The 22,023-nt window shown below is 40.4% G+C and overlaps 1 protein-coding gene across 5 annotated transcripts in view; it reads right to left on the bottom strand.

Moving 5' to 3' along the window:
- Nucleotides 1-22,023, bottom strand: part of Lepr (leptin receptor) — a 100,667-nt gene that overhangs the window by 53,501 nt on the left and 25,143 nt on the right. For all 5 annotated transcript variants that reach the window (XM_076934605.1, XM_034503867.2, XM_076934606.1 and 2 more), the window contains exons 5-7: nucleotides 20,119-20,324; nucleotides 15,987-16,129; nucleotides 14,164-14,308 (exon numbers count right to left, since the gene is read on the bottom strand). In XM_076934605.1, coding sequence (XP_076790720.1) covers nucleotides 14,164-14,308; nucleotides 15,987-16,129; nucleotides 20,119-20,324 — 494 coding nt within the window. The remainder of the gene's footprint in view (nucleotides 1-14,163; nucleotides 14,309-15,986; nucleotides 16,130-20,118; nucleotides 20,325-22,023) is intronic.

Raw genomic sequence — 22,023 nt, forward strand, 5'->3', positions numbered from 1 at the left:
TCTCTAATGAAAATGAACATTAATACTGAAATGTTTGTCATGTCAATTCTAAGGATTTCTGATGTTTTGAAAACCAGCTATCCATGTAAGGTAATCTGGACTGTTGCCTGTTAACTCCACTCAGCTATTTCTAAATAAAACATAGAGAACACCCTTATAATAAACTCCAAGTCATGAATTTGCTATAGTCCCTTAACTCACAGGCTGACCATCTCAAATCAGTTAAAAAAGTTAAAGAAGGACTGGGTCTAAGCTTTGTATTCCTAAGTGTGTTATACTGGTACAATGCCTATGAGAGTAACAATATTCATCTCACTCTTATATCACTAAGAAGCTCATGCCAATGAAAACCTTAAAATTTGTAAACAAAGTAAATTGGTGCCATTTAAGAATTTATACCTTCATCTTGATATTAATTGTACAGATTTCTACTAATAGGTTATGGCTATGCAATAAACCCTAGATAATCCTCTCTATTCCGACAAAACCACTACTTTTCCCTAGGGAGACAGCCCAACATTTACCACCTTAGTCCCCATGCCCAGGGAATAGGGGCGCTGACTCATCATTAGCTTCTTCAAGCTGATTATGGGCATTGAGATATTAGAAGAGGAGTGGGGGGGGAGAGCAAGTTGACAATCCTCTGATGCTGTGTCTTCGCTGCCTCCAGATGGAATTCACGGACCTCAGAGGTTTGAGCAGGTCTGCCCAGCTTGCTTGTTGAGTAGATACACCAAGGCTGGTCATTCTGCAATATACAATTCTCAAAACAAATTTTAGTATCAAGATAGTTTTTTTTTTAAAGAGGGCTGACATTTTATTAAGAATGTTGGTTCTAACCGCTTTTCTATTTTTCCCCTCTTTTATTGGATATAATATTTACATTTCAAATTTTATCCCCTTACCATATTTCCCCCACCACCCAGGAACCCCTTATCCCATCCCCCCTCCTCCTGCCTCTATGAAGGTGTTACCCACCTACCCCCAGCCTCTCTCCCCACCCTCAGATTCCCCCCCCTCAGTGCTCAGCCTTCAGGGTACCAATGATCTTGTCTCCCACCTATGCCCAACAGGGCCATCCTCCCCTACATATACAGCTGGAGTCATGTGTCTCTCCCTATGTGCACCTGGGCTGGTGGTTTAGACCCTGGGGAGCTCTGGCTGGTTGGTATTCTTGCTCTCCTCACAGGGCCACCAGCCCGTATGGTTCACAGTTCCCTCAATTTACTCTCTATAACTCCTCCATTGGGAACTTTGATCAGATTAATGGATAGCTGTGGGTATCTGTCTCTGGGTATGTCCGACTCTGAGAGACCTCTAAGGAGACAGCCTTATCAGGCTGCTGTCAGCTTTCCCATCCTGACATCCTTATCAGCGTCTATTTTTGGTGACTGCCTATGGAATGAATACCCAGACACAATGGTCTCCCTACAACCCCCCCTTATGATTCTGACCCACACTGTGTCTCCATATTTGCTCCCTTGGTTATTTAGTTACTCCTTCTAAGAAAGACCTAGGCATCCTCACTTGTTCTTTCTTCTTCATGAGCTTCGTGTCTTCTGGTAGTTGAATCTTTGTTGTTTCAAACTTTTGGGCTAATCTCCGCTTATCAGTGAGTAAATACCATGTGTGTTCTTTTGTGATTGGGTTACCTCACTCAGGATGATATTTTCTAGATCCATCCATTTACCTAAGAATTTCTCGAATTCATTATTTTTAATAGCTGAGTAATATTCCATTGTGTAAATGTACCACATTTTTTGTATCCATTCCTCTGTTGAAGGGCATCTGGGTTCTTTCCAGCTTCTGGCTATTATAAATAGGGCTGCTATGAACATAGTGGAGCATATGTCTTTGTTATTTGTTGAGGCATTTTCTGGGTATATACCCAGAAGTGGTATAGCTGGGTCCTCAGGTAGTGCTATGTCCAATTTTCTGAGGAACCGCCAGACTGACTTCCAAAGTGGTTGTACCAGTTGCAACCCCACCAACAATGCAGGAGTGTTCCTCTTTCTTCACATCCTCGCCAGCATCTACTATCACCTGAGTTTTTGATCTTAGCCATTCTGACTGGTGTGAGGTGGTATCTCAGTGTTGTTTTGATTTGCATTTCCCTGATGACTAAGGATGTTGAGCATTTCTTAAGGTGCTTCTCGGCCATTTGAGTTTCCTCAGTTGAGAATTCTTTGTTTAGCTCTGTACCCCATTTTTTAATGGGGTTATTTTGTTGTTTGGCGTCTAATTTCTTGAGTTCTTTGTAAATATTAGATATTAGCCCCCTATCAGATGTAGGATTGGTAATGATCTTTTCCCAATCTGTTGGTTGCCGTTTTGTCTTGTTGACAGTGTCCTTTGCCTTACAGAAGCTTTGCAATTTGATGAGGTCCCATTTGTCGATTCTTGATCTTAGAGCATAAGCCATTGGTGTTCTGTTCAGGAACTTTTCCCCTGTGCCTAGGTATTCGAGGGTCTTCCCCAACTTCTCTTCTAATATTTTCAGTGTACCTGGCTTTATGTGAAGGTCCTTTATCCACTTGGAGTTGAGCTTTGTGCAAGGAGATAAGAATGGATTAATTTGCATTCTTCTACATGTTGACCTCCAGTTGAGCCAGCACCACTTGTTGAAAATGCTGTCCTTTTTCCACTGGATGAATTTAGCTCCCTTGTCAAATATCAAGTGACCATAGGTATGCGGGTTCATTTCTGGGTCTTCAATTCTGTTCCATTGATCGTCCTTTCTGTCTCTGTACCAATACCAAGCAGTTTTTATCACTACTGCTCTGTAGTACAGTTTGAGGTCCGGAATGGTGATTCCCCCAGAGGTTCTTTTATTGTTGAGAATAGTTCTCGCTATCCTAGGTTTTTTGTTATTCCAAATGAATTTGTAAATTGCTTTTTCTATCTCTATGAAGAATTGATTTGGAATTTTGATGGGGATTGCATTGAATCTGTAGATTGCTTTTGGCAGGATAGCCATTTTTACTAAATTAATCTTGCCAATCCAGGAGCATGGGAGATCTTTCCATCTTCTGAGATGTTCTTCAATTTCTTTCTTGAGAGACTTGAAGTTCTTGTCATACAGATCTTTCACTTGCTTTGTTAGATTCACTCCAAGATAATTTATTTTATTCGTGGCTATTGTGAAGGGTGTCATTTCCCTGATTTCTTTCTCTGCCTGTTTATCCTTTGAGTAGAGGAAGGCTACTGATTTGTTTGAGTTGATTTTATATCCAGCCACATTGCTAAAGTTGTTTATCAGGTTTAGGAGTTCTCTGGTGGAAGTTTTAGGTTCACTTAAGTATACTATCATGTCATCCGCAAATAGTGAAATTTTGACTTCTTCCTTTCCTATTTGTATCCCTTTGACTTCCTTTTGTTGTCTAATTGCTCTAGCTAAGACTTCCAGTACTATATTGAATAGGTAAGGTGAGAGTGGGCAGCCTTGCCTAGTCCCTGATCTTAGTGGGATTGCTTCCAGTTTCTCTCCATTTAGTTTGATGTTGGCTACTGGCTTGCTGTATATTGCTTTTACTATGTTTAGATATGGGCCTTGTATTCCTGATCTTTCCAAGACTTTTAACATGAAGGGATGTTGAATTTTGTCAAATGCTTTCTCAGCATCTAGTGATATGACCATGTGGTTTTTCTCTCTGAGTTTATTTATGTAGTGGATTACATTGATGGATTTCCGAATATTGAACCATCCCTGCATTCCTGGGATAAAGCCTACTTGATCTTGATGGATAATTGTTTTGATGTGTTGTTGGATTCGGTTTGCGAGAATTTTATTGAGTATTTTTGCATCAATATTCATAAGAGAGATTGGTCTGTAGTTCTCTTTCTTTGTTGGGTCTTTCTGTGGTTTAGGTATGAGTGTAATGGTAGCTTCATAGAATGAATTGGGTAGTGTTCCTTCTGTTTCTATTTGATGGAATAACTTGAAGAGGATTGGTATTAGGTCTTCCTTGAAGGTCTGAAAGAATTCTGCACTGAAACCATCTGGCCCCGGACATTTTTTGGTGGGAAGATTTTTAATGACTGTGTCTATTTCTTTAGGCGTTATGGGACTGTTTAGGTGGTTTATCTGCTCCTCGTTTAACTTTGGTACCTGGTATCTATCTAGAAAATTGTCCATTTCCTCCAGATTTTCCAATTTTGTTGAGTATAGGCCTTTGTAGTAGGATCTGATAATTTTTTTAATTTCCTCTGTTTCTGTTGTTATGTCTCCCTTTTCAGTTCTGATTTTATTAATTTGAATGCTGTCTCTGCGCCCTTTGGTTAGTCTGGCTAAGGGTTTGTCTATCTTGTTGATTTTCTCAAAGAACCAGCTCCTGGTTTTGTTGATATTTTGTATAGTTCTTTTTGTTTCGACTTGGTTGATTTCAGCCCTGAGTTTGATTATTTCCTGCCGTCTACTCCTCTTGGGTATACTAGCTTCTTTTTGTTCTAATGCTTTCAGGTTTGCTGTCAAGTTGTTGATGTATGCTCTTTCCACTTTCTTTTTGTGAGCACTTAGAGCTATGATTTTTCCTCTTAGTACTGCTTTCAATGAGTCCCACATGTTTTGATATGATGTGTCCTCATTTTCATTTAAATCTAAAAAGTCTTTAATTTCTTTCTTAATTTCTTCCTTGACCAAGTTGTCATTGAGTAGAGCATTGTTCAGTTGCCAAGTGTATGTCGGTTTTCTGATGTTTTTGTCCATGTCAAAGACAAGTCTTAATCCATGGTGGTCTGATAAGGTGCTGGGGATTATTTCAATCTTTTTGTATCTGTTGAGGCCTGTTTTGTGACCAATTATATGGTCTATTTTCGAGAAGGTACCATGAGGTGCTGAGAAGAAGGTGTATTCTTTTGTTTTAGGGTGAAATGTTCTATAGATGTCAGTTAAGTCCAATTGGTTCATAACTTCTGTTAGTTTCATTGTGTCTCGATTTAGTTTCTGTTTCCATGACCTGTCCATAGCTGAGAGTGGGGTGTTGAAATCTCCCACTATTATTGTGTAGGGTGCAATGTATGCTTTAAGTTTTAGTAAAGTGTCTTTTATGTATGTGGGTGCCCTTACATTTGGGGCATAGATGTTGAGAATTGCAAGTTCCTCTTGGTACATTTTTCCTTTCATGAATATGAAGTGTCCTTCTTTATCTTTTTTGATTACTTCTGGTTGAAAACTGATTTTATTTGATATTAGAATCGCTACTCCAGCTTGTTTCTTGGGACCATTTGCTTGGTAGATTGTTTTCCAACCTTTTACTCTGAGGTAGTGTCTGTCCTTTCCACAGAGGTGCGTTTCCTGAGTGCAGCAAAATGTTGGGTCCTGTTTACGTATCCAGTCTGATAGTCTATGTCTTTTTACTGGAGAATTGAGTCCATTGATATTAAGAGATATTAAGGAAAAATAAGTGTTGTTTCCTGTTATTTTTGTTATTGGCAGTGGGGATATGTTTGTGTAGCTACCTTCTTTTACGGTTTTTGGAAGATTACTTTCCTGCTTTTTCCAGGTTGTAGTTTCCCTCCTTGTGATGGAGTTTTCCACCAATTATCCTTTGAAGTGCTGGGTTTGTGTTGAGATACTGTGTAAATTTGGATTTGTCATGGAATATTTTGGTTTCTCCATCAATAATGATTGACAGTTTTGCTGGGTATAGTAGTCTGGGCTGACATTTATGTTCTTTTAGGGTCTGTATGATATCAGTCCAGGATCTTCTGGCTTTTATGGTCTCTGGTGAGAAGTCTGGTGTAATTCTTATAAGTCTGCCTTTATATGTTACTTTGCCTTTTTCCCTTACTGCTTTTAGTATTTTTTATTTGTTTTGTACATTTGATGTTTTGACTATTATGTGGCGGGAAGTATTTCTTTTCTGGTCTAAACTATTTGGAGTTCTGTAGGCTTCTTGTATATTTATGGACATCTCTTTCTTTAGGTTAGGGAAGTTTTCCTCTATAATTTTGTTGAGAATATTTACTGGTCCTTTAAGTTGGGAGTCTTCCCCCTCATCTATTCCTATTATCCTTAGGTTTGGCCTTCTCATTGTGTCTTGGATTTCTTGTATATTTTGGGTTAGTAGCTTTTTGTATTTTGCATTTTCTTTGACAGTTGTGTCTATGTTTTCCATGGTATCTTCTGCACATGAGATTCCCTCTTCCATCTCTTGTATTCTGTTGGTAATACTTGTATCTATGACTCCTGATCGTTTTTTTAAGTTTTCTATCTCCAGGGTGTTCTCCCTTTGTGATTTCTTTATTGTTTCTACTTCCGTTTTTAGATCCTGCATGGTTTTGTTTAATTCCTTCTCCTGTTTGGTTGCATTTTCTTGTAATTCCTTAAGGGATTTTTGTGTTTCCTCTCTAAGGGTTTCTATCTGTTCTTTGAGAGTGTTATTTATGTCTTTCTTAAAGTCCTCTATCATCATCATGAGAAGTGATTTTAATTCTGAATCCTGCTTTTCTGGTGTGATGGGGTGTTCAGGGCTTGCTATGATGGGGGAACTGGGTTCTGATGATGCCATGTAACTTTGGTTTCTGTTGCTTACGTTCTTGTGCCTGCCTTTTGCCATCTGGTTAATTCTAGTGCTACCTGTACTTCTGTCTCTGATTGAAGCCTGTCTTTCCAGTTGTCTCGCTTTTGTTTGGTCTTCTAGGAGTCCAGATGTCTTTGTGGTTTTTTTCCAGCTGCCCTGATTACAGTGGTATCTCTAGGATGCCTCAGGATATGGTGCCTCCAAGGTAGCAGTCCAGCTAGATGTCTGCTGTTCTGGGTGCAGTGTCTCCTCTTGGATATCTCAGGGTATGTTGTCTGACACTCTGAGTTCAGTTGTTCCTCTGTGGCTCTGGGTTGAGCGGACCTTCCAGTATGTCTCAGGTGGAATCCGGGGTCCACACAACTGCAGACCTGGTAGAGGTCTGGTCTGGGACTCAGACCCTGCAGGCCTCAGACCGGAGGGGGGGCGAGCAGCAGAAGGAGCGTGCTAGTGCTGGCTATGGGTTCTATGGATCCCCCAGAATGTGTCTGGGGGACTCCTGGGTGCACTTATCCGCAGGCCTCAGACTGCAAGAGGGGCGAGCAGGGGAAGGGGCGTGCTAGCGCTGGCTATGTGTTCTATGGATCCCCCAGAAAGTGTCTGGGGGGCTCCTGGGTGCACTTACCCGCAGGCCTCAGACTGCAGGAGGGGCGAGCGGTGGACAGGGCGTGCTAGCGCTGGCTATGGGTTCTATGGATCCCCCAGAATGTGTCTGGGGGGCTCCTGGGTGCACTTACCCGCAGGCCTCAGACTGCAGGAGGGGCGAGCGGCGGAAGGGGCGTGCTAGCACTGGCTATGTGTTCTATGGATCCCCCAGAATGTGTCTGGGGGGCTCCTGGGTGCACTTATCCGCAGGCCTCAAACTGCAGGAGGGGCGAGCGGCGGACTGGGCGTGCTAGCGCTGGCTATGGGTTCTATGGATCCCCCAGAATGTGTCTGGGGGGCTCCTGGGTGCACTTACCCGCAGGCCTCAGACTGGAGGAGGGGCGAGCGGCGGAAGGGGCGTGCTAGCACTGGCTATGTGTTCTATGGATCCCCCAGAATGTGTCTGGGGGGCTCCTGGGTGCACTTACCCGCAGGCCTCAGACTGCAGGAGGGGCGAGCGGCGGACGGGGCGTGCTAGCGCTGGCTATGGGTTCTATGGATCCCCCAGAATGTGTCTGGGGGGCTCCTAGGTGCACTCACTCGCAGGCCTCAGACTGCAGGAGGGGCGAGCGGCGGACGGGGCGTGCTAGCGCTGGCTATGGGTTCTATGGATCCCCCAGAATGTGTCTGGGGGGTTCCTGGGTGCACTTACCCGCAGGCCTCAGACTTGAGGAGGGGCGAGCGGCGGAAGGGGGAAGTTATAATTTCTTAAATGGTACAAAATTTACTTTGATTTCAAATTTAAGGTTTTCATTGGTACGAGCTTCTTATTAATATAAAAGTGAGATGAATATTGTTACTCTCATAGGCACTGTGCCTGTATAACACATTTAGGAATACAAGGCTTAGACCCAGTCCTTCTTTAACTTTTTTAACTTATTTGAGATGGTTAGCCTGTGAGTTAAGGGCCTATAGCAAATTCATTGCTTTGAGTTTATTGTTAGGGTGTTTTCTATATTTTCTTTAGAAATAGCTGAGAGGAATTAACAGACAATAGTCCAGATTGCCTTACATAAATAGTTGGTTTTCAAAACATCAGAAATCCACAGAACTGACATTACAAACATTTCTGTATTAATGTTCATTTTGATTAGAGACCTGTCTGCTCCTGACAGCTTCCTGTCTTGGATTCTAAGAAGAAATTGAGCATCTTTGGAGTTATTCCAATTGTGGTGAGTCAGCCACTAGGCAAGAATTGCCTCTTTCCATCTACAGACAAATCACTGTCCAGAAAAGGACACACTTTCAGAATAGTGGACTGATTATATCTGCCAAGACAGAGTAATCAGCCCTTAATAATTCTGCATCACTAGGTCTGTCAGATGATCCTGGGCCAGAAGGCTGAAGATCGGGTGCTCCATTGTTCTGTAGTATAGGGACTGTCCAGGTGTTCAGCGGTCTCTATAAATTGGCTATGTTTTAGAAGCTATGCTTTGTGCTTCACATAATCTCAGTTAACTCAGTCATTCTGGATTTCTGATGGGGTTGAAAACTTATAGTCTCATAGACAATCCTTGCTATTTACTTTGAGAGAAAAGATTTGAGAGGATGGTTTTCAGCTGACATTCATTCTAAAGCCAAGGAAAAATAGCCAGGTTCAGAACTAAGTCTTTTATTTAGGAGAGATGACAGAGGTTTTGCTTAGTCAACAAAATGATGGACTGGGTATTAGGACTATCTTGCACTTTACTGACATAAATTGGTATAGTTATGCTCTAACTGTATTTTGAGAGAAAAGTTTTATTTTAACAGGAAGGATGATATGTAGGAGGAGCTAAGGTGGGAGGAGTACAGAGAGGAGGAGTAAGGAGAGGAGGAGGAGAAGGAGAGGAGGAGCTAGGTGATGGGGGGGGGGCAGACATGGAGGCAGATGTTCACATGTCTCCACCAGTCAAAGATAGTTGATATATCTAGGTTGGGTATTAGGTTACAGTTCTGATTGATATTGAGCATTACCAAATTTATAAAGCCATTATTGGTTAACATTAAAAAATTTTGTATAAAAGCAAAAAGGAGAAGGGGGTATGGGATAGGGGTTTTCTAGGGAGGGGAAATGGGGAAAGGGGATGGCATCTGAAATGTAAAATAAAAATTAAAAAAAAAAAAAAGAGCATTGGCTGCTTTTCCAGAGGTCTTGAGCTCAATTCCCACCAACCACATGGTGGCTCATAAGCATCTATAATGGGATCTGATGCCCTCTTCTGTCATGCAGGCATACATACAAATACAGCAGTCATATACATACATACATACACACACACACACACACACACACATTAAAAGAGTGACAATCTGAAAATTTATAGTAAACGTGATAAAACGTTTGAAGAAATGCTGAATATTTAATTTGGTAAAAGAGCACAAATACTATCCTAGTAAATATTATGCAACATTTAGTTTGAGGAATGAGACAGCTTTAACTTTCTTTATAAAGCAAAAAAATAAAATAAAAATAAAAAACTGACAATTTCACAATATCTACATTAACAAATAAAAGAGGATATTCTATTGATACGTATTAATGTTATTAATTACTCAAAAATAAAAACCATGAATTAAAGCATTTTTAGGTAAAGTTCTTTCAGCATGTGTTTATCACAGCCCCAGGAAACCGACTTTTTAATTCTAGGCGCAGACATGCTGATTTCTCTTTAAAGAGAAAACACAGAGACTGTTTACACAGACTGTGATTCAGCATACATCACCAACCATTACATCAGCACAGTGAATGATAACATCAAGAGAAATATTTGGGGAAGCTATATGAGTGGACAAGTTTTTGTTCCTACTGCAAGCACCAGTATCTTAGTTTGTTTCTTATGTGATGAGATCCTTTCTCTTAATCCTCACCTACAGCCCTCAGAGGCAGCTGAGCCATCTGAGTTTAGTAGGCAGCATCATAGTTGAGACCTTAAATGCTTCCATCATAAGCTGAAGGCTGGGACACCAGCCTATGCAGCTGCTAGGATCTATGAGAGCTTCATGAGGGACAGTGTCAAGCAAGGAGTCAGGTTACTGGGAGTGTTCCCATAACAGGGACTGGGACCCAGGCTCCTACATCTCTCTTTGCTTTGAACAAACTTTCTCTCTTACAGTCTCTCACTGGTGATGGACTATGTTATCACAGGCTAAAAGCAACAAGGTTGAGCCAAAATAAATTTTTCATCTTTTTGTTTGTTTGTTTGTTTGTTTGTTCGTTTGTTTTTCGAGACAGGGTTTCTCTGTAGACCAGGCTGGCCTCGAACTCAGAAATCTTCCTGCCTCTACCTCCCAAATGCTGGGATTAAAGGCGCGCGCCACCACTGCCCAGCTAAATTTTTCATCGTTTAAAACTGATTTGTATGGGGGGTAATTTTGACTGAATGGTGGCTATTTATTCACATTTTGTTTTTTGTTTTTTTGTTATTGTTTGCATATGTATCTGTTTGAATGTTTGAAGGTTAGAGATACACTGGAGTGATAAATAAAAGTCTAGCTGTTCAAAGTCACATGGCTGGCTATAGTACAAGCGAACTGACCAACAAAGCTGTGTGTGCGTGCGTGTGGGCGTGTGCTTTGTAAGATAATCTGACAATATTATATGAGAATGCAAAATATGAGCTGGCATTTGAAAAGAACCAAACAAATTTAAACCTGCAGATATTGACATACGTTGTAAAGAAGAACAGAACTAAAAACATATCCACCTAAAGACCTAAACTGAATGAGATCAAATATTGATCAAAAATGCAGCAGATCAACCAGTATATTATATGAAGTTTCTTGAAAAACATTCATATTCAGCTTTGAACCCTAGAAACTGAAAAAACAACGCTGATTCCTTTAACACTGAGTCTTTTTGATGAAGGAGAAATTTTAAATTTTAATTATGAAATAAAACAACAAAAGCTTTCTACATTTCCACATTGCTCGGTGGTTAATAAAGACGAACTGTCGGAGACGGGGTGGGGGGTGGTTGGCCTTCTATTTCCTTTATGAAGCTTTCCCCTTCCCTCCCCACCTGGCCCACATAGTGACAGTAGAAACTTACTTAAGAAATAAAGATACAAAATCATCATATGAGTCTATGAGTCTCCTCATGCCCTGGGCCCCTGAGTCTCCTACCCTGAGCCAATTGTTCAAAACTCAGTTTTGTTCCCTCTCACAATCTCGCCTTGCACCAAGCAATTAGCGTCTACCTTCCCATCTCTAAGTTTTGAGAATCTGAACACCTAGGCTGTGGATTTGTAAACTAAAATTGTATCTGATACTCACTAAATGTTTATTAACAGTTAAGTGCTGTAATAAGCACTTTGTTGTATTATTTTTACACCATTCATGGAAAAACAGCCTGATTTTACAGACAAGAAAACTGAGGCACAGAAAGGTTAAGAACCTCTCCAAAGAAATCATAATGTTGGTCCTTGCATAAACTTGTAGACTCCAAAATCAATGCCATTAAGACATTGATGCAACTTGCTTTCTGGCTAATTAACACTTAAATACTAAGTAATCGATAAGGAAACTTGTTGAACGAAATGAATTGATTGTGCTCAGCATTTTATACTGCTACTTCTGTGTAACTACGATGAACCTGAGTAAGAATGGACAAGCAGACTACCAAAGACACAATTAAGTGTCTTCCTGAATTCAAAACTCAACTGTGGCAGGGGTTGAAACCACACATGATTCTCTGGACTCTGAGAAACACCACATCTCACCTCTCTGAGAAAACTGTAAATACACTGCAGTTTCTCTGATGTTAAAAATAACTTGGCAAGTAGGCAAGGAAGTGAAGTGGTTGGAGGCCAGAAACACGTCTATGAGTCACTGCAGTGAGACAGAGAGCCCAGGAGATCACTCACACCTGAAAAGGACTGCTGAATCACATGTGCCAGAGGTGGAAATCTAGGTCAAATATAAGATAGCCTTAGTGAGCATCCAAGCGTGTCTGCTGTACCTACAGTGTTCTTGGCAGTAACAAGCTCTGGGATGGATTTGTAGGCATAGCTGAGCCAGGCATCTTAGCTGATAACAACAGGTTATTAAAGCAGTTATAAACATCAAGGGAGCCGTTTCCAAGAAAAGAACAGGACCCACCCACTGTGGGCAAAGCTTCTATGCTTCTGCCAAGCTTGCATTATTGGTATGAAAACCTGCTATAGGGGTAAAATCAAAATTTTACTGTTGACACCAAATACTGTGAAACAGCAAACATGTCTTCAAGAAACAGTTGCAAGATTTTGCAGCACACTGACTATGGAATGAGATGCAGCCTTCGAGATGGCTGGATCCTCACTGAAACCCTCAAGGTCTTTTGGCATAAATACAAGTTTGATCCTTTGTAATTATTATGAATCTAGAGATCAAACCAAAGATTGAAAATCAGCTAGAGAATGGGAAGAAAAAAAGAAAACAGTTTTAGAGTCTGCTGTCACTGCATTGGGAAAACATGGTATCCACCATTGTGGAGAGGCCACCTTCTAAAGATAACCAGCATTGCCCTGGTGCTATTTGGTGGCACTACAGAAGATGCTGGGCACTACAGAAGGCAACTGGTAATCTTAATCCCCAGATCCTTGCTGGATTACCTGGCCTTGTGCAAGGAGCCTAAGTCTATCCCAGTAGGAAATGACTACGTAAGAAAGAAATACCCGCCATAGCAGCTGCTGTTGTTGCTGCTGCTGCCAGCCTTGCTGGAACCCCAAAACTTTCCAGGGCAGGGATCTCCATCCCTACCTATTGCCTTACCTCCAGGAACTGGAGCTCCTCTACCTGGTTTGAGACCACTCTTGAGCCCACCCACTGGCCTGTCCCCTGCTCAAGGAACACTGATGTGCATGCCTTGTTTCATGAATGAATGCCCTCCACCAGAAATTAGAGGTACACCTTCCCCTAGAATGCACACACCAAGACCCTAGGATGTGGCTAATGAAGACGATTCTTTCTTCCCCCTGAAATGCATCTCGGGAAATTACGTAGCCTGTGAGCTCTTTGTCCCATTTTTTTGTATTAATTACAGAAAAAAAAAAGAAAAAAGAAAAAAGAAATGCACCAAGCAATTATATGAAACAACTCTGAAAGTGTGAAAACTTTATTCTGAAGACTCCAAAAGCAGGGTGGTGAGATGGACCAGTAAGTGAAATGCTTGCTGCACAAGCCTGAGAATCTGAGCTCAAGAACCCAAAGCCTCAAAAAAACACTGAGCCTGTGACCTTGATCCTGGAAGGTAGATATGAGAGAATCCTAGGGGTTGGCCCAGCCAGCTAGTCCAGCTGAGTCAGCAGGCTCCAGGACCAGAAAGAGACCCCATCTCAAAAAATAGTGAAAAGTGAGAGTGGAAGACAGCCAGATTCAATACACACATACACACACACACACACACACACTCCTGCTTCTAAAATTAAGCATTTTTAACATCTTATGTTTATGTTAAATTTATACACATAATTCTAAACTTAAATTTTAAAACTAACAACATAAATGGTATGCTCTGGGTTCTTAAAGTGGAGATTTCAAATTAACTTTGGACCTTTTTTTGAAGTTTTTCACTATGTAGTCAAGGCTGGCCTCAATACTCCTCCTCCTCCTGCCTCATGCTCCATAATGTTGAATGCACAGGCATGGGCTATCATGCCCAACTTAAATATTTCTCTTTTCATATCAAAAAAAGAACTCAATAAGAGAGTGTTTTAAAAGAACATACATAGGAACTCAGAAGCAACTTCAATCAACAGATTAGCCTGCTTGAGATTTAAGAAAAATGAAGCTGGGCACAAGCACCTACATCTATAAACCCTGCACTCAAGAGACTCTGAGGCAGGAAGAATGTCAGTTCCAAGTCAGCCTAGTCTATATACCCAGACCTTGTCTCTAAAAAGAATTTTACATGCAATTTTAATATTATTTTCCCCTCTTATTTGCAGGAAATAAAATTTAAAGATGCCCCCTGATGTTAACAATGGCAAGAAAGGCAAAGTCTGGGAGAGTATTTCCAGAGCAACCTTACAAGGCCTACCTTGTGTGGTAAAGACTTGAGGTGAGCTCCAGTCACTCCAGACTCCTGAGCCATCCAGTCTTTTGCTCCTCACCTGGACCTCATATGAAGATCCAGGAAGCACATTGTCTACCAGCAGAGATGTAGCTGAGACGATTTCAGCAGCCTGTTAAATGTTATGTTGAAATATCAGAACATCAAGTTGATGTGAAATGTTTGCCAAGGCTGATAATACGTAAGCCAAGGCAACTTTCAAAGAGTTATAATCTTACAGATGAACTGCCTGAATACAAAATTTAAACAGAAACCAATGGCCAAATGAAAAAGAAATGCCATGCACCTGTCAATAAAACATTAAAGAGCCTATAGACCGAGCAACAAATGTAACCACTGACAGTAACTGAACGCTAATGTCCATATAGTCTTTATGATTTTTGAGAAACGATCCCAAAATTATTGGGAATCTTGTAGCCATTTTGCCATCTGTCACACTGGTGGAAAACAATGTGGAGAAGTATAGAGAGGGCTGTAAGAGTCCTGAAGGAAAGCTGCACAGAGGAGGGACATGAATGATATTAAATCCTGACCTCTACAGGGTATGTGTACCACTAATAAACTAAAGGAGGAAACATCTAAGGCCAAAACCCTGCAGAAACCAAACTCTAGCTAGGATCTGTGAGGCTCATTCAGTTTTCTAAAAAATGTTCTCCAATCGAACTCCCTGGTCTCTTCAAGACTGTGAGAGGAAGAAAGGGGCCATAGGGTAAAAATGATGAAAAAGCATAAGGTATGCGTAGAACAGAATCAGGACCTTCACGCTTACAATCCTGTGATCTCCAACCTCCTAATGAGAAAGCATCTTGCAATAGCCTTCACTCTGCATTTGTTTATACACCTGACACCAAGGGTTCCCAACCTGTCTCTTGCAAAAATAAGGTCTTAGAAAAATAACACAGTTCTAAAAGACTGATTTTTTTTTTTTACCTTGAAATGATGTAATGCTATGTTCACTATGTGCCATGAAACTTTTCACACGGCCCCATGGGCCATTTGTAACCTCCTTCTCCCCACCCACCCCATCTCCACCATATCATCCATGGCACAGTTCTCTCCTGTCAGCTTCAGCCACTTCAGCCACACTGGCCTCTGCATTGCTGGTCCATCTGCTTGTAATCCAGTTCCCCAGACACCTACCTACCCAGCCATCTCCTTCAAAGCTTTGTTCAAATGTCACCCTCCCAATGAGGCCTGCTCCAACCTCCACTCACTATGATGATATTTCATCATCCTCTTATCCAGCTCTACAACCTCTAGGTATCTTGCTGCATCTAGATCAGCTCCTGGCAACAAACAGCCATTCAAAAGATACTTCGGTGTATAAGCGAAAGAGGATGCTGATCGGCTTCATGACAGAAATGCATACATTGTTTGTCAACACACTAAGCAATAAAAAAGTAAAGATGCCATGTAAATCAGCAGTCTCCAGATAAAAACAGTTATAACTACAAGTTAAAATGCTATAACTGGCCGGGTGGAGGTGACACACACCATGAATCCCAGCACTCGGGGGCAGAGACAGGCAGATCTCTGACTCTGAGGCCAGCCTGGTCTACAAAGCAAGCTCCAGGACACCAAGAACTACAAGAAAAACCCTACCTCAAAAAATTTTTTTAACCTGGATTCCTTCCTGTCAAGTGTAAACTATCTCAATATGTAATAATGAAAATAGTCCATTCTACTCTAGAAAGCACAGGCACATTTAGCAGGCAAGGGTTATTTCTAAGAGACTTAGGAATCTTTAATTGCTTCTTAAAATTTCACTTTTTTTGCCAAAATATACTTACCTCTCTTACAATTGTAGAATTCTCTAAATATTTCACCTGATATTGAAGAGGAAATGGTGCTATTGTTTGGCTGTCCCAAGAAATCTTTAAATTACCATCATCTGTGACTTCCATATGCAAACCTAGTGGTGGATCGGGCTTCACTTAAGGAAAAAAAAAAGACTTTTAAGCTGGCCAATTTTCAGGGCAATCATATATGAATAAAATGAAGTTGAGATAAATAACTTGCCTTTCAAACACTTAAAATGTTACCTCATTTGAGGGCTAATTACAGAGTTAAATCAGAGATGCAGAATGGGCCCTTCCCTTCTGCAAACCCTGTCGTCCCAGCAAACCCTGTCTTCATTCTCTCCCCTGTGAGGGAAAGGCTATAAACCAGGAAATGAGATGGTTTTGATAAATGTGATTTCCTTCTATAAAAAGTCTTCCTAACTTCACATTGCTAGTAATTTCAGTCTTACTTGGAGTCTCTGCCTAGTCCGAGTCACTGTGCCTGCTATTGCTGGTCAAGAGAACAAGAGCAGTGTGCAGAACAGTATTCAGAAAATGCACAGACCTGGGCAAAAGTCGGCTTATTCATCCATGTAAAATAGCAATCTAAAGCACACCAGTCAACTCAGAACAAACATGACCATGCAATAATTGCACCATTAGAAGGACCGGTCTCTCTTTAGACAAGAGAGTGGGGATTTCAACTAGGTAAACATGTACATATTAACATTTGTGTATGTATGCGCATATATATGTACTTGATTATTCCAACCGATAAGAAAATACTTTAAATATGTGAAGAAACAATTTAAACATCTTACAGGCAAAGATTAACAAATTATGGTTCATACCATAAAGGTATGAATTCAAGCAGCCATTATTCTTTTATTCAAATCTGAAGACACTTATTTTTTGTGACTTGTTACAAGTTTAAGCTAGTATAAACAGGGTGAGCTAAGCACGAACCAACATGTAAATTTTACTGTGTTCCCAGGAGCAAAAACAACACAGAAACTTAAAAAAATAAATACAGCAAAGAGTGGTGAAAGTACACACAATTGCAGGCTATTTCACATTTCCTATCTTCTACCAGTGTACACTCATATGTAAACATGCAAAAGATATATACGTATCATTACGTATTACAAAAAGATGTTTTCTGGGTCTCCTATACCCAGCTCAGCACTGCTGCAGTTCAACCACTCATCAAGAGTCTGGGAAGCCAGGCAGTGGTGGTGCACGCCTTTAATCCCAGCACTTGGGAGGCAGAGGCAGGTGGATTTCTGAGTTCGAGGCCAGCCTGGTCTACAGAGTGAGTTCCAGGACAGCCAGGGCTACACAGAGAAACCCTGTCTCAAAAAAACAAAACAAAACAAAACAAACAAATAAACAAAAGAGTGGGGGAGACTTGCCTTCCATCTAAGCAGCCCACCTTGAACTGTGATCAAAATAACTACACTTTACCAAGTCTGATGTCACTCTCCAACTAAGTTTACTCTGCCTCTTGGCATAATGTGCCATGCAGCTGCATACACCTTCGGTGAAATGTTTTTTATCCACAGTTATATATATGTGTATATATAGATACACACTGCAGCTGTCTTCAGACACACACTAGAAGAGGGCATCGGATCCCATTGCAGATGGTTGTTAGCCACCATGTGGTTGCTGGGAATTGAACTCAGGACCTCTGGAAATGCTCTTAACTGCTGAGTCATCTCTCCAGCCCTTATCCACAGTTTCTAAAACAACACAATTGCCTTAATTCTTACTAATGTCTGTTAGTGCTTTTCTTCCTGAATTCTAACTGGATGATCTGACAGAATCCATATGCTAACAACTCCCAAAGATATATATATTTTCCCTGAATTTTGGAAGCTTATATCCAACTGCCTATTCAATACCTCGTAGAACTCTTAAGAGTCATCTCACACAAAGTGACCTTGATTTTTGCATATACACCTAATCCCAGGCATTCCTCTCTGAAGAACTGGTGTTTTCATTGATGGAGATTTTTAGGAGCAAACTGAAAGGTAAATCTTAATTCCTCTCTGTCCTTTAGCTCCTACAAAGGAATCTCATCAGTTCCACACACCTTTATTGCTACAGCCCTAAACTAACTGGCCAATCCTGACAGCCTCTCATCTAGGCTCCTCCTCCTACCCACACACCTGTTCTTTTCCCTTTAATAATAACATTCTTCACAAGGTAGAATAGAATCTGAACATATAGATATGTGTGATCATATCACACAGCTGATCCTATCAACTCCTAATCAAAAGTGTCCATATAAATAGCATCAAATCAGAACTCTCTAATCCTGGCCTCTGGTGTTCTCTGTCCATTAGTAACTCTGATCCAATCCCCTACAAGGCACACTAACGCCACACTTGGGCGCTCCTCATTTCATCACTGGGATTTTGTCTTTGTTCCGGGGAATGAATGTGTTCTGTTTTGAAGCATTTCTTACTCTGGAGTTTTACATGAATACCTACCTCTTCCTCATTTAGTTATTACTAAATAGATCATTGACCATCATAGTGGAAGTGACAATCCCGGAATCAACACTACTACATAACACATCTTCATTCTTTCACGGCACTTACAAATTTTTGGATATTTCAAGTTCAAATATAAGAAATTGATTTTTTTCTAATACCTCTGTATTAGGACAAAATTAAGAATTTCTGAACACATATAAATTCAATGATCACACATTACTTTAACTACTTTTCTTGGAAATCAAATTAAATGCAGTGGTGATCTAAGTGCTTTTTAAAATTACCTAGTTTTGAAAAGATAAGAATATGAAGCTAAATAAATAGTTTATCATTTTCTTCCTGTGACATAATTCCACAATTGAATTGCTTGGGTCTTATTGTCATTATGTTGCAAAAGAGCTATGCTTATGTCTCTGGATAACAGCTTACTTGAAAGTCCTATTGTTAAAATAGTTAAGCAAGCGTCCAAAAGTACTACCTTAAGTCATGTAAAAAGAAGCAATGTTTGGAGCTGTGTGGGAAATTGTGAGAGATAAATGGAAAAGTGTTTTCAGTGGCATCAAGATCCATGAACCAAAGGCAAATGAGGAGAGTTGCTTAGAGAGTGGTGAGACTGTTCTCCTGGCAAAGTGCCTATCACATGAGTTTGGATCCCCAGTATCCACTGAAAACATAGGAATGTAGGCATGGTGGTGTGGTCTACACCCCTAGTGCTGAGGGCCCAAAGACAGGAAGGTCCCTGGAGCTCAGGACCAAGCTAGTCTTGCCAAACTGGTGGGCTCCAGACTCAGTGAGAAACCCTCTCACAATAAACTAAAATAAAAATAAAATAAGGAAGATCAATAAAGGAGAAAATTCAACATTGACCTTTGGCCCCTACCTGCAGCTGCCCACACATATGCACACGTATGAAAAGATGCATGTTATCATTCCAGAACATGGAAATAAAATATAGTAAAGCTGCTACAGAACATACAATTAAACACAATGTACATCACTGTGTATATAAAACTAACTACCTTAATACCTGCCAGTGTTATTCACAACTATGAATTAAATATGTAAGTTTGCTAAAGGAGCCTTGAGGATCTTTGCAATAAAAAAGTGTGGTACTCTACCCATGTGAGGCTGTCTTGTACTTGGGCTGCACAGTGGATGGCTTGACTGTTTACTGCTCTGTATTGACTCTGCTCAGTACTACAACTCTGCTGTATGAACAGGAAGCCTGCCTCATTCCCTACAGTGTCTCCAACCTCTATACTAATACCTGCACACATGACGTTTAAGATATATTTATTGGAAAAGTAAATTCAAGTAAAAATGTTTTTAATAATTTTCAAAAATAGTTACCTAATATATAAACATGATAATCAAACAATATACATCCATTCACTAAATCCAAGACTTAAAAGAGCCACAGGTGCTTCAAAAGACCATTTCAGTGCTAACATTAGAGACATTTACTACTGTGAACACATGAAGAGGTTGCCTATAACACCCTAGGACTACATTCCCCATGTTTTTCAGTAGCAATCACAGTGATGTAAGCCAGTGAAAATCTTTAACCCACAAGTAACCTTTCAACATCTTTGCATGATTGATTGTTTTTAGGGCCACTGTCACTCTGAAGTGCAACTTACCAACAAGCATGGGCTGCAGTGACATCAGAGGTGACTGAAAACTCACACCAGCAGATGTGATTTCCAAATACATCAGAAGAGCATAGTTGAGTTTGGCTCTGGGTACCGGAACATGACATTCACATTCCCGAACACTGCAGTTGCACTGGACAGTCTGAAAGCTGTCTTTCAGCGGGGGCAGAGGCAAAGCATCTATGACTTCAGGCCTATATTTAAATGTAAGAGCAAAATGTAAGATGGGTATGGAGACTGAGCAGGTTTGGAAAGCAGAATATCAAATCCAGCTTAAAGGTGGGCTAATCAGAAAGAATCGACAGTTAGAGCAGACTGACTGTCAAGGGAGCATAAGCAAGGGGACAAAGGCACTAACAAGAAAAGTCACTCTAACATACCACCCACAGTGAAAATACCCTTAAAAATATGAAATAAGGGCTTTTTCAGACATGACTAAACTTAAAGAATCATCTTCAGACCTGCATTATAAAAATGCTATAGAAAGGCTCTGGACACAAGGAAATAAAAGAACCTTGAAATCTGGTGTCACACAAAGGAATAAAGTTTGACTCCAAGGATAATTATTTATTGTCTGATTAAATCAAGATTGGCATTGGCGGCCATGTATTTACATGGTACTTCATAGACTGAAGTATGCAGTATGAACACTAAGCTGGGGGAAGCAGAACTGTACAACTGAAATGATACATGACATACAAAGTGGTATAGAGTTGCTTAGATTCTAAGACGCGTCATAATTCTAAAGCTACTAAAATAGTAAGTCGTGTAGATAAAGCCAGTAAGCATCAAAGAAGATTAAATGGAATCATAAAAATAAGCAAAAACCAAGAAAAAATGCAACTGGTGGTGGCTCACGACTTTAATCCCAGCACTGGAGAGGCAGAGGCAGGCAGATTTCAAGTTCGAGGTCAGTCTGGTTTACAGAGCAAGGCCAAGGCCAAACAGAGCTTCACAGAGAAACTCTGACTCCAAAGTCCAAAACCACAAACAAATGGAGAAAAGAAGAAAAAAGAGAAGGCTTGAGACTAGATTTGGTGGCATTAAATGTAAATGGTCTAAATGTCTCCCTTAGAAGGCAGTCAGTAGCAAACTGAGCAAAAAAAAAAAAAAAAAAAAAAAAAAAAAAAAAAAGACTCAATTATAAACCTCTCATAAGAAATCAATTTTAACACTAAAACTCAAATTTACTAAAGAAGATGGTTAGAAAAAGATACGCTATTTCAAGGTAAATTAAAACAAAGCTGAAGAGCTACATTAAAGTCATAAAGCTGAATATAGGGCAATAATTATTTTCCAGGGTAAAGAAGGTCATTCATAACAAAAAATTGTGGAGGGGGTCACCAAAAGTACATATAATATGTGTTACCTAATGACAGGTAGAAATAGGCTATTTATAATTACTGGTAAAAAGTTCAACTCTTCTCTAAAATTTAATATAACAAGTCAGGAGGAAGAGCTGAACAACACTGTCAAACAACTTGACCCATGTAGTGAGATTAGTTCTCCACATCCTAGCCATACTAAATTCACCTTGCAGCAAACCATCATTTACCATGGCCAAATTGTACAAAATAAGCCATCCCTTTCATAGAAGAACAGTATTGGCCAAGAGCAGCAGCCTTTCTGACAGGACAAGGGGAAAGTAGATCCAATTATCTACTATCTACTTGCTACTATCTATTTAATTTTAGCTTTAAAAATAAATAAGCTTCTTCATATATATGAGAATTAAATATAGTGTTTATGGTGGTTTGAAGAGGTATGGCCCTCATAGATGCATGTGTTTGAATGCTTGGCCATAGGGAAAGTCACCATTAGGAGACATGGCCTTGTTGAAGGAAGTGTGGGCTTTGAGGTCAATATATGCTCAAGCAATACCCAGTATGGCCC

The sequence above is a fragment of the Arvicanthis niloticus genome, chromosome 5 (assembly GCF_011762505.2).
Source record: "Arvicanthis niloticus isolate mArvNil1 chromosome 5, mArvNil1.pat.X, whole genome shotgun sequence".
In the NCBI taxonomy this organism is placed as follows: Eukaryota; Metazoa; Chordata; class Mammalia; order Rodentia; family Muridae; genus Arvicanthis; species Arvicanthis niloticus.